Below are 13,527 nucleotides of genomic sequence, written 5' to 3' on the forward strand. Positions count from 1 at the left end.
CGCCCTCTTCTGGCTCTACAGGCACTGTACTCATGTGCACACACATGCAGACACACACACATGTAAATAACATTTGTAAAAAATGTTCTTAAAAAACAAGTCTAATGAATACGCATGAACTTACCTTCCCACTCAGCAACAAATAGGTATTTTATCATTCTGTATGTGACTTTTTAAAAAAAATATTTACTTTTATTTCATATGCATTCATGTTGTGCCTGCATGTATGCCTATGTGAAGGTGTCAGATTTCCTGGAACTAGCATTACAGGCAGTTATGAGCTGTCAGGTGGGTGCTGGGAATTGAACCCTGAGCTTCTGGAAAAGCAGCCAGTGCTCTTAACCACCGAACCATCTGTCTAGTGCCTTATGTATGTTACTTTTGCTTGCTTGATAGTTTGTTTTTTTCAGACAGGGACTCTCTATGTAGCCCTGGCTGTCCTGGCACTTACTCTGTAGACCAGGCTGGTCTCAAACTCACAGAGATCCTCCTGCCTCTGTCTCCTGAGTGCTAGGATCAAAGGTGTGTGTGTGCCCTCATGTCAGGCCTGTTTTAATTTTGTTTTTTTGGTTTTTTTTTTGTTTTTTTGTTTTTTTTTTTTTTTTGAAACATGGTTTTGCTGAGTATTGCAGGCTCACTATATGTAGCTAGACGAGCTTGGAACTCATAATCACCCTCCGTCAGTCTCGAGTGCTGGGATCGTAAAAGGACAAGAGGCCCCATTGGTGACCACAGTACTTTCATTTCTTCCCTTTTTTGGTTTCTCTGTGTAGCCCTGGCTCTCCAAGAACTCTTCTATAGACCAGGCTGGTCTCCAACTCAGAGATCCGCCTGCCTCTGCCTCTCAAATGCTGGGGTTAAAGGTGTGCGCCCCCCACCCCCCACTGCCTGGCTTACATTACTTTTTAGAAGAACCTCGCAAGGAATAATCTGTGTTTCCCTAAAGAGGAAGAACTGTGCTCCTGGGATAGTGCAATGACAGGTGATCCTAACGTCGTTCTCAGCAAAGGCTTTTACAGAGCAGTGGCCAGGGCATGCGCCTGCTGCTCGCTGACCTATTCCCCTCCAGAAGCAGGCTGAGCTAGAGCAGCAGAGACTTAACCTGCGTCTTCTGGCCACTATGGGAAACTCTTCTCTTTTTGGTTTGTTTTCTTGAGACAAGACACAGTGTAAGACAGCCTCAACTGGAAAGAGAAGTGCCAGAATTACAGGCAAGTAAGCTCTCTTTTTCAAATCACATTTTTGTGTGTTTTTTGTTGCTCACTTGTTTTATGAGACAGGGTCTCCTGTAACTCAGGCTGGTCTTGAACTTGCTATGCATCTGAGGATGACCTTGAAATCTACTTATTTTTCATTTTATGTGCACTGGTGTCTTGCCTGCATGTATGTCTGTGTGAGGGTGCCAAGTCCCCTAGAACTGGAGTTGCAGACAGTTGTGTATAGCACAAGTTCTAATAGATCTTAATAATAAAAACCCAGAGTCAGATATCAGGGTGAATGCTGAAAGATCAGAAAAGTAAAGGAACACCCACTAGAGAGACTTACTTCTACTGAATGCTCGGACCAAAGGGGCGATCCTGTCCCTACAAATCCTTAGACTGAATGCAATTAGCTCCTGTCTCATCTGCCCTCCTCTCTCCTCCCAGCCACATCACTCCTGTCCCCACCTCCCTAGTGCTGGGATTAAAGGCGTGAGCCATCACCGCCTGGCTACTTCCCTTTTAGATTGGATCAATCTTGTGTAGTCCAAGGGGGCCACCTCTGCCTCTGCCTCCCCAATGCTGGGATTAAAGGTGTGAGCTACCACTGACGCCGGTGGCTAACTAGTGTGGTTAGCTCCGCAATCTGATCTTCAAGCAAGCTTTATTTGTTAGATCACAAACATCACTACAGTTGTGAGCCAACAGGTGGGTGCTGGGAACTGAACCTGGGTCCTCTGGAAGAGTGGTCAGTGCCCTTAACCGATGAGCCATCTCTCCAGCCCTGACATTGAACTTCTTATCCTTCTGTCTGTACTGCCCAAGTGGTAGAATGGTGGGTATGAAGCAGCATACCTGGCTCCTTTTTTTCCCCGGGGTCATCTCACAATGCAGCCTGAGTTGGTCTGAACATCACTATTCAAAGTGACTTTGAACCTGGCAGCAATCCTCTACCTCTGCCCCTTGGGTGCTGGCATTACAGGTATGTACCACTGCACCCCGCTTCCACATAACCCCCAGAAGCTCATCCATGCAAATGAATCAGCACTCACTGGTGAGCACTGTGCTGAGCTAAAACAGACAAGTGTGGTGATATTATGATTTATTAAAGCTTACCTGAGGATTCAGAAAGCAAAGCCAGCCTCAAGCAATAGAGATCAGATAGTGATGGTATACATCTTTAATCCCAGGGGTCAGGATTAAGAGACAGACAGATCTCTGATAGTTCAAGGCAACAATAACTACACAATTGATCTAGTCCTAAAAGAAACAGTTCAAATAAAGGTGATCTCAGCACTTGGGATTAAGCACCTTTACTCCCAATGCTAGGGAGGTGGAGACAAGAACTCAGAGTCGTTTGCCTCTGAGGATTCTTGGAGACAGGATTGCCATTTCAGATGGGTAGAAGCAAGATCTACTGGCTTGGCTGCTTTGCTTCACTGATCTTCAGCTTGAAGCTTGAACTCCAATATTGGTCTCTGGGTCTTCTATTTATTATTACAGGCAGGCCATACCCTTAAGAAGCTACAGACTAGCCTGGTATGATTGTGTACTCCTTTAAACCCCACAGTCAGGAAGCAGAGGCAGGAGGATCTCTATGAGCCCAAGACCAGCCTGGTCTGCAGAGTTGAGTTCCAGGACAGCCAGAGCTACACAGAGAAACCCTGTCTTGGAAAAAACAACAGCAGCAGCAGCAGCAAACAAAAGAAGCAGCAGCCACAGGCTAACTGGAAAGAGAAGTTAGCATACAATTATATGTTAATGCTCTGATTAACTACACAGGAAGAGTGACAGGCAAGGGAACACCTGAGCTGACAGGGTCATGAGCTCCAGAGAACTCTAGGTACAGCAAGGGCAGAAGCACACAGAACACTCAGGGATGACAGAGGGCAACACCTTCTTCTGGCCTTATGGGCACCTGCACACGTCACATAACATACAACACACATGTCACATACATAACACACATTACTTTAAAAAAAAAAAAAAACAATTTCATTTAGCATTCCAGACACCTGTACCCAACTGTCTTAAGTGACCTGCAAGTCACACTCCCCTACCACCCTGGCTTAAGTCTGAGAGAGCAGAAAGTCTGCTGTACCCTTAGTACAGGCACAAGGCCTAAGGCAAAGAAGGTGTGCAGTAGGCATCTCTTCTGTGGGGACCAGGCAGGGTGGCACGCTCCATAATCCCAGCACTTTGGGGAATGACACAGGGAGGTGAGGGACACATGGATGTGAGTGAAGACAGAAGGCTGAGAAGAGCCGCTCCTTCCCAACAGCGCCTGTGTCTTCTAGCAATGAAGGAATGGGAGTTGTGCAGACTAATGCCAGTGAGGGCTGGAGAGGAACCACCTCTCCCCCAAAGCAGAATCAGGTTTCCTGGCATCATAAGCCTTTCCCAAGCATCTTCCCAAAGCTAGCGAATCCCACTAGATTCGATGTGCTCCATACCTGCTGGCGTCTTCTCTTGTGCACATATCGTAACCATACCCTGACACACTTCTGTAAGACTGTCATCCTGGAACAAAGCACGAAAAAAATCAAAGAACTGTATATTGGCAATGTCAGGTGTCAAGCTGTTAATGACTCTACTGTTTCTAAGGCAGCTGCTCCTGGGTACAGTAACTTCCTGAGGGATCAGGGCACCCCAGGGGCTTACTGGCTTCACCCTCAGAGAGAGGAAAGTGAAGAACTTACTAACAGGAAGCCACTGTTTCCTGATCTTGAGCATTGGCTGGCTTTAAACTTTCAGCACTTTCCTGGGGTCTCTTTGGTTGACTTTTTGTAGGGCTTCACCTGTGCTAGGCAAGCGCCTACTGCTGAGCTACACCCCAACCCCTGGCGACCCACCAGGAACCTAATTAGATTACCAATCAGTGTGCCTAGGATTTAGGATAGGAAACCTCCTGGGAACCTGAACTTCTGGAGTCACAGCCCTCTGGGGCTGCTTATCTAGGACTCTCAGCACACAGAGCTGTCATGCAGTGACACTGAATGTGATCACATGCTTGGCCTTGTAAGCCAGGATTTAGACTAATCACACACCTTGATAACGCTGATTGAGTCAGCTCTTTTTTTTTTTTTTTTTTTTTTTTTGTCTTTTTAATTTTGTGTGTAAGTGTTTGCTTGCTTGCATGCATGTGTGCGCGCCTCTGTTGTCTGGTACCCATAGGGAGCACTGGGTCTGTAACTGGAGTTACAGATGGTTGTGAGCCATCTGTTGTGGAACTAAGCCATCTCTCCAGCCCCAAATATTAGGATTCTGTTTTGTTTTTTTTTTTTTTTTTTTAATTTTCTTGACACAGCATTTTTGTGTGACCCTCGCTGTCCTGGAACTCATTGCCTGCCTCTGCCTGCTTCAATCTCATCTTGCCTACGCTAAGCAAGCACTTTGCCACTGAGCTACATTACCAGCCACAACGGACAAGCTCCAAAAGGCCCTGCAGGAGAACTGAGGCAGTGGCAGCGGTCAAATAGGTACACAGCGGTGCACAAGATCTAATGCAAGCTGCATCATCTCACCTCCCATGTGACCTGCCAAAAGCAAACCACACTCAGGAGCCATTACTCTCTGGTGTGGCCTTCACGAGGATAAGGTCCTTATGGTTTTCTGTTTACTTGCTTGCTTGTTGGTTTTCTGTGATTTGTTCCCGGTGTGTCAGATAAGTGTGATTATAATATGTGGACAAGAGAAGCTGCAAGCAAAGATACACACAGGTCTCACTGTGCAGCCCTGGCTGTCCTAGAACTTGCTATGTAGACCAGGCTGGACTTGAACTCACAGAGACCCACTTGCCTCTGCCTCCTGAGTACTAGGATTAAGGGCATAGTCCACACCTGGCTATAAGGCCTTTCAAAGTCTGAAAAACTCACTTGTGCCAGGGCAGTCTCCCTGGAAAACCCTACATCCAAACCACCAGGTGTCCCTAGAGAGGTCAAGACTGAATCAAGCTCCTACCTGTAGTGGCTCCGGGCTGCATGCAGTGAGGGCGGCTGCACCCTCTCCTCCCTCTGCTCAACTCGAGACTGCCAGAGGCTCCAGAACCTGCGAAGCAGCTGAGCAATGACAGGAAGAAAGCAAGAGTGTAACAGTGAGAAATGAGAAGAGGCCTCTTAGTATAAGTGAATTCCCACAGAGCTCTGCCTCAGGAGCAGCCCACAATAGCGCCTAAGGAGCCAGACTCTGAGCCAGCATAAATGGCTCTTCTAGGAGACAGGCAGCCACATGAAAACAGTGAGCCTGGGTACTACAGAAGCCATTCTGTTTATTTGTTTGTTTGTTTTAGAGTCAGGATCTCACTATGTAGCCCAGGCTTAAACCCATGATCCCCTTGCCTCCATCTCCTAAATAGTACAATTATAGGCATCGTACTATCACCTTCAGTAGACAATACCATTTTTCAAAGTCATTTAGAAATTTTACATATTGGTACATAGGAAATTGCTGTCAAAGTGTTTAATTTCCATGTCTAAGCCTCTGGGTCTACTGTCTAGTTTATAAGAACTACACAGGGTAAAGGAAAATTAAATTATAAAAAAAAGGAGCAGACAGCCAGGCATGGTGGTATACACCTTTAATCCCAGCACTCAGGAGGCAGAGGCAGACAGATCTCTGGGGGTCCAAGGCCAGCCTGGTCTACAACGTAAGTTCCAGGACAGTCAGGGCTGTTACACAGAGAAACCCTGTCTTAATAACACCATTAAAAAAAAAAGAACAAATATATTGAAAAGGAAGATCATAATAAAAACAACTAGCCTGACCTCTTCAAAGAGACAATGTCATCGTCAAGAAAAAAATACTCATTGTGCTAAATGAAAATAAGCCAGTCTGGCTGGAGAGATGGCTCAGCAGTTAAGAACATGACTGGTCTTTCAGAGGTCCTGAGTTCAATTCCCAAGCTCATAATCACCTTGAATGAGAGATCTGGTGCCCTCTGCTGACATGCAGGCAGGACACCGTATACATAATAAATCAATAAATAAACAAATAAACAAAATTTAAAGAAAAGAAGAAAAGAAGCCAGTCACAAAAGGACAAATAGTCACGATTCTCGTGATAGAGACAGAAAGAGTAGCTGCCAACCAGGGAAAGAACAATGGTGTTGCTTGGGTACAATGCGAGTTTAGTTTTGTTTTCAGAAGGGTCAGGGAAGCTCTGGCTTTGCTATCAAATAATAAATATTTGGCCGGGCAAGATGCTGAAGTGGGTAAAGACACTTGTGATGTAAGCCTGACCCATCCGAGTTCCACTCAGTGGAAGCAGAGAGCCAGCTTCCGAGCCCCTCCCTCCCTCCTTCCTGCCCTCCCCCCACCCCCAATCTACACTTTAAGAAAAACTACAACTTTTATGTGTGTTTTGCTACAATTAAAAATATAAAAACTGGGGACTTGATTTTTTTTTTTTTTTAGAAGACCACAGTTTGGTTTCCAGCACCAACATCGGTGGCTCATCACAGCCTGAAACTCGAGCTCCAGAGAATCGAGACTTCTTAGTCCGAAGGCGAAGAGAATGCTGCTCTAGGTGAGGCGCTGAGGAGACATAATGGCCATGGGCAGAGCAGTGGGTTCCCGGGATGGGGGCACAGGAAGATGGAAAACTGAGGCAATTCTGGGCTACGCACAGACTGTCTTCAGACAGACAAATGAGTCACAACAGAGAGGAGCACGTGAGCCCTAACTGAATCCTAAGTTGAAAGGACATTCTGAAGGACAATTATGAAAATTCTGAAAATGGCCTGGATGGAGGCAGAACACTGCTGTTAATTTTGCTAGGGATTATAGAGATCTTTTATGGTTTGTAAAAAACTGTTTGGGGTTAATGCATACTGAAGTATGTAAGTGTTTACAATTATTTGGGGGAAAATTTGAAGCAAATAATAATGAAGAGTCCAGCCAGTATATAGATCATTATATAGATCATTATACTAATTCTTTCTGGGGTTTTTTTGTTTTTGTTTTTGTTTTTGTTTTGTTTTTTTTTTTTTTTTTTTTTTTTTTTGGTTTTTTGAGACAGGGTTTCTCTGTGTATCTCTGTCTTTTCTGGAACTCACTCTGTAGACCAGGCTGGCCTCAAATTCACAGATTCGCCTGCCTCTCCCTCTGCACTAATGGTGTGTACCACCACCACCCAGCTAATACTGTTTTACTGTGTGCTTAATCATTGAAATAAAAAGGAAACAAACCTATACTCAGAAACAGAACCAATGAGGAGAGCCATTGCCCTTGGAAAACACACACAGGACGCAGCAGCTTATATCACCCAGGGTGTCCTAGTCAGGGTGAAAAGGGCTGCTACCATCAGAGTCAAATACTGACTTTCCCAGCAGACTAGGGTGGGGTGGGGTGGGTGGGAAGCCCTAATGAAGAGTTGAAACAAATCTATTAGCAGGTGCAGATTAACAAAGAAAATAGGCATTATTGTTTTTGAGTGTAAAATCTAGATGAAGTGCCATGCACATTGTGCACACCTACAATACCAGGACTCTGGAGGACTGTGAAGTCAAGACCAGCCCAGCCTATACAGTGAGTCTGAGGCCCACCTGAGCTAACCACACACCAAGGCCCTGCCTGGGGGGGGGGGGGGCACGGCAATTCTCACCGTGGTGTCATGCAGCTGGTGAGCAAGGTTCCTTCTTACTCGACAGAGACGGGCCTGGGTCACATTGTCTTTTAAGGCTCTAAAGCAAGAATACTGCACACAGAAATGACACGGGGGTTATAAAGCAGCATCAGCATCTGTGACAGGAAAGCAGTATCAAAAGCCAGTGTGCTTCAGGGCCCCTTCATTTCCCTGGAGTTTCTCTACCTTGCACTTAATGTAACTAAACCTATCTAGTCTCAGTAACACTGGCTACACACAAAAACACGCCCTTGCCTCTGAACAGGAGGCAGACTTGCCATGACCCACAGGAAAAATAATTTTTAAAATGTTAAATATTCTTCCCTTCACTCGATCTTCCAGATCCCTCACGTTCTCCTCCCCAATATCCCCTCCTCCTTCCCCTAGCTCCCCCCGCCCTCCCCCACCCCTGTGCTCCCTTTCCCCTTCTCCTGGAGGACCATGTGTGTCTCTCCCAGGGTCTTCCTTGTTCTCCAGCTTCTCTGGGGTGTGGACTGCAGGCTGGTTGTCCTTTGCTCTATGTCTAATATCCACTTAGGAGTGAGTACATACCATGTTTGTCTTTCTGTGTCTGGGTCCTGCCCCAAATGATGTGTCAGAATATGATGATCCCTCATGGGAGGCCTCACCCTCCCTGGGGAGTGGACTGGGGATGGGACGGGGTGGTTTGTGGGGAGCATGGGAGCATGGGAGGAAGAGGGAAGTGGGATTGATATGTAAAATAAGACTGTTTAATTTAAAAATAAATAAAGGTTGAATATTGGCTGGGCCTGATGACCCCTGCCTTTAATCCCAGACTTGGGAACCACCTAAGAGTTAATGTGTATGTTCATTTGCATAATTATAACTGTGGCTTGCCAGAATAAACTGAGATGAATCTGTGATGGTTGGCACTCATTGTCAACTGGACAGGATCTAGGACAATCTGGGATCAGGCCTCTGGTGCTGCCTAGACTGCCTCGCTGACTTAACCTCACTCCTGGCTGGGATCCAGGACTGCACAGGCTGACAACATCACAGGCTGTCCCAGGCTCCTGCCGCCTTGACAGACTGTGACTTCAACTGCATGTTTAAATGAATTCTTTCCATCTCTGAGTTGCTTTTCCTGAGACATTTTAGAACAGCAACAGAAAGACACTAGGACAGAACCCTTGGACCCACATTCCCAGCTCTGTCACATATAAACAAAGCCAAGAGTGAAGAGGTTGACCTGGGTTAGGGATTTCCACACTGTCCTGTGAAGCACCTGAGGCTCCTAAGGTCTCTGAAGGCCAGCTCCTGAGAAAGGGCAGCCCACAGGACAGGAACCACAGGACAGGACAATTCAGGCTTAGGATCAAGACTTCCATCTTACACATTGGGTCTCTGCCACTCAAAAGAGGCTGAGTGTAAAACGCCAGGATCTGACGCCCTGTGAGGTCCCTGATTCCACCTATTACTCTCAGTTTCAAAACTACAGCTAACTCGGAACTGGCTGCACTCAGGGGCTGGTATGGGGCAGGAGCTCCAAGAGGATGCCTCCACGGCTGCTCTGGACCCTGGGACTCTTACCAGGAGGTAGTGCCGGTGGTGTTCTTCTGCTGCCACGTGCTGGGCAGCCTCTTCTGCCTGTAGCAGCATGACTGACAGGAATTCTGTTAAGGTCTCCAGTCTAACGCGGCTCCTGGCCCAACACAGTATGTATACTTCCGGTGAGCCAGCCACCTACAGGGCATGGCCGTAAGCATAACAGGCCTGCTAGGCAGTCTGATAAACACCACTGTCTCCTCCTGGTGGTCCAGGAAGGCACAGGGGAGCTCTATCAAACAGCCAGTCAGGCCTCTATCCTCTTGATGCCCATTTGAGGCACAGTCTAGGATAACTTGCCACCTAGTTCCATAAGCATTTGAAGGCATCACCTAGCAAGCAGACCTTGATTGTTTGGCATCACGGTCCAGTCAGATGACTGAGCTGGGAGCTTCAGTTATTTTCAGATCAGATCTTTTCTCATCTCACAATCCTCATGCACTCAGCTAACATCCCATCTGCTCGGCTCTCACCGCCTGCTTCTCTCCTATCCAATTACTGACTCGTCCCTCACAGGCCTCCTCACACAGCTGGTCCCACATCTCTGAGCAAGTCTTTCTAATCTAGGACCATCCAGCTCTTTTAAAAATTTCAAATTACATTCATCTGTGTTTGTGTGCATGCATGTGCCACGGTGAAGGTCAGAGGAAAACTTGCAGGACTTTCTTCTACCAAGAGGGTTCCAAGATGCAAACTCAGATCATGAGATTCAGCAGCAAGCTATGTTCACTGGCCCTAGAAACATCTTTTTCAAAGCACAAATTTAAATGCATTGATTCTTATGAAAACTCCTGAAGCTCTTGGGTGCCATCAGGGTGCAAACCCCAGAGTGTGGCACACAGGGCTCTATGGAAGGTCCCCAGACCACACTGACACTCCCAGGAGCCACGCTCACCACATACCTGTTTTGGTTTTTTCTGAGATAGGGTCTTAGTGTGGAACTCATTATGTTGACCAGGTTGGCCTCAAACTCAGAGGTCTGCCTCCCTCTGCCCCAAGTGCTGAGATTCAAGGTGTGTACCGTCACAGCTCAACAGTAAACCTGTGTAAATACTCAGCCTCTCCAGGAGAATTTTCATCACCTAGGACTTATATCAGCACAGGTGTTTCTTCCTTGCCTAATACCAGAAACCTTTTACTTTATTTTGTTTGAAGACAGGATTTCTGTGTAGCCCTGGCTGTCCTAGAACTTACTATGTAGACCAGGCTAGCCTCCACTCAGACAGAGATCAACCTGCTTCACCTCCAAAGTGCTGGGATTAAAGGCGTGAGATCCCACCTCTGGGCACATTTTACTTTAAAAACCAAAACCAACAAAGTCTGAAATAGGGACTGGATATGTTGTCAGGCTGGTCTTGCATTTAAGATCTACCTCACTGTTCCTGAGTGCTGGGCACACAGGCATGGCTCTGGTACAGGCCTTCAGTAGCTCTATCACACCGTACTGTCAAGACCTGTTTTCCTATTGGACAAAGAGTGCTGTGAGTCTTTGGTCCCCCTGTGTGATGGTTAAGTTTGATACAGCCAGAATCACTTGGGAAAAGGGACTCTGAGAAAATGCCTCCATCAGATTGGCCTATAAGCATGCCAGGGTCCAGCCCTCTGTGAGTGGTGCGAACGGTAGGCAGATGGTCCTGGATTGTTTAAGAAGCAAGCTGAGAAGCCTTGGAGAACAAACCATTGAGCATCGTTCCTCTGCTTCAGTGCCTGCCTTGAGGGCCTACCCCACCTTCCATCAGGTGAAACAAACTCTCTCCTCTCCGAGCTGCTGTTGGCCATGATGTTTATCCCTGCAACAGAAACCTACCCAAGACACCAGATACAAGAACTTATGCTGGAGTGCAACATGAATCAAGACTTGAATGGGCAAATGTAAGGATGGGCATCTGAGATATGCAGATCCTCACAGTGTGGACATCCTGGGTGTGTGTGTGCGTGTGCGTGTGTGTGTGTGTGTGTGTGTGTGTGTGTGTGTGTGTGTTCAGGCCACTGCAAAGGATACAGTGCTTCCAGTGTGCAAAGGCCCTCCTCAGAGCCATCTTCTTGGCCAGCTTCTCCACCAAGGCCTGGTGGGCAGAAAGGCTCTGCCTCCACTCCCAGGCCCACTGCCAGTCACAGAAATGTATCTGGAGCACAGTGACACGGTGGAATTGTGCAGCCATTTCTGCAATAGAGGAATAACTCTTAGGTACTGTTCCCCGTGAGGAGGGAGAGGATACAAAGGCTGGACACTACTACTGGCAGGGAGCAGGGATTCGAGCGCACTCCCCACTCCCCAGGAAGAGCCCTTATTAAAGGTTTTAGGTTGACAATGTAGCTCAGTGAGAAAGTGTGTGCACAGACCATGTGAGGCTCCTTTGGTTCAACCACAAAACAAAAGAGTTGTCTAGACACTAGTAGGTTACTGAACCTCTAGAATTACTTCTCTCTCCAAGAAAAATGGTCTGTGGTTTAGGAAGTGCTATGGCTAACCCTGCCAACTTCACACATTTGGGAAGAGGGAACTAGTTGACTGTCTCCATCAAACTGGACTGTGGAATGTCTGTGAGGCCACTGGTTTTTGTTGTTACTGTTTTTGTTTTAGTTAGTAACTGATTGATATAGGAGTGCCCAATCCATTGTGAGCAGCGCCATCTCTGAGCAGGTGGGCCTAGGCCTTATAAGAAAGGTAACTGAGTAAGACAGCAGGAAGGAGGTAAGCCAGAAAGCAACACTCCTCCATGGCCTCTGCTTTAGTTTCAGCCTCCAGGTCCCCGCCTTGACTTCCCTTAATAATAGACTGTAAACTATAAGCCAAATAAATACTTTCTTTCCCCCAAGTTGGTTTGGTCAGAATTTTATCACAGCAACAGAAACCAACCAATAAAGGAGGAACATGCAATAAAATATTTTCTCCCCAAGGGCTGCCAATATGAAGAATGATAATGGACATTTCCAAAGATACTGTTTGAAATTTGCCTCTACTTGGGGGCTTCCTGGATAGGATCAGTCTCCAAGCACACGACACACCACTCCAGTGACCATGGTGGCAAAAAACTTCCTGAGCTGACCCTAGCTGCCAGGCACATGTACTTCCAACACTAATCAGCTGATAGTCGTGGTAGAATATTATTTTAAGGTGTGTGACTTTTGTTTATGCTGCATTTGTTTAACTCGATGAAGCTGTGATTCTTTGCTTGTCTAAAACACCTGGTGGTCTAATAAAGAGCTGAACGGCCAATAGCGAGGCAGGAGCAAGGACAGGCAGGGCTGGCAGGCAGAAAGGATAAATATGAGGAGAAAGCTAGGAGGAAAAAAAGATCTGGGAGCAAGAGAGAACAAGGAGAGGACGACTTCAGAGGCCAGTCACCCAGCCAGCCACGGAGTAAGAGCGAAAGTAAGATATGCAGCAGTAAGAAAAGGAAAAAGGCTGGGCATTGGTGGCGCATGCCTTTGATCCCAGCACTCGGGAGACAGAGGCAGGTGATCTCTGTGAGTTCAAGGCCAGTCTGATCTACAGAGCAAGTTCCAAGTCTCCAAAGCAATACAGAGAAACTCTGTCTCGAAAAACCAAAAGGAAAAAAAGAAAAGAAAAAAAAGAAAGAAAAGGAAAAAGCCCAGAGGCAAAAGACAGTTGGGATAGTTTAAGAAAAGCTGGCAAGGAACAAGCCAAGCTAAGGCTGGGTGATTATAAGAAAGAATAAGACTGCACGTGATTTATTTGGGAGCTGGATAGAGGGCCCCCCAAAGAGTGCAAAAAGCCAAAGAGGAAAACATCGCATAACAGCTGATGAACTGAGACCTCCAAAGTAGGCTGCAGCTTGAGGCATGAGATAAAACTCATCATGCTCATGAGTCTAAAAGCCTTTGCTTTCCACTATGCTCCAACAGACACAGGGAACTCTGCCAGGCTGATGTTGGTGGCCTAAGAGGTAAGTGGGATTCACTTGGATGAGAGCCTGAGAGCCTAACCTAGGGTCTGGTCCAGTGTTTGATTCGCTCCTGTGTAAACTCAACAAGCTTGCTTACAAAAGGCATCGCGATCATGCTGCTAGGGTGACCTGGACCAGCAGGCTGTTCTCAGTGACAGGGTCCTAAGGGGAGGAGGCCAGGTGAAGAGAGAAAAGCTGTGGTCAGGCATAAACTATGTCTTATGCCAAGC

The 13,527-nt window shown here is 46.8% G+C and overlaps 1 protein-coding gene across 1 annotated transcript in view; it reads right to left on the reverse strand.

Moving 5' to 3' along the window:
• Positions 1 to 13,527, reverse strand: part of Sfi1 (SFI1 centrin binding protein) — a 50,354-nt gene that overhangs the window by 14,845 nt on the left and 21,982 nt on the right. The window contains exons 10-14 of the mRNA XM_051200470.1: positions 11,389 to 11,550; positions 9,372 to 9,442; positions 7,800 to 7,892; positions 5,160 to 5,257; positions 3,653 to 3,719 (exon numbers count right to left, since the gene is read on the reverse strand). Of these exons, the coding sequence (XP_051056427.1) occupies positions 3,653 to 3,719; positions 5,160 to 5,257; positions 7,800 to 7,892; positions 9,372 to 9,442; positions 11,389 to 11,550 (491 nt within the window). The remainder of the gene's footprint in view (positions 1 to 3,652; positions 3,720 to 5,159; positions 5,258 to 7,799; positions 7,893 to 9,371; positions 9,443 to 11,388; positions 11,551 to 13,527) is intronic.

The sequence above is a fragment of the Phodopus roborovskii genome, unplaced genomic scaffold (assembly GCF_943737965.1).
Source record: "Phodopus roborovskii unplaced genomic scaffold, PHOROB, whole genome shotgun sequence".
In the NCBI taxonomy this organism is placed as follows: Eukaryota; Metazoa; Chordata; class Mammalia; order Rodentia; family Cricetidae; genus Phodopus; species Phodopus roborovskii.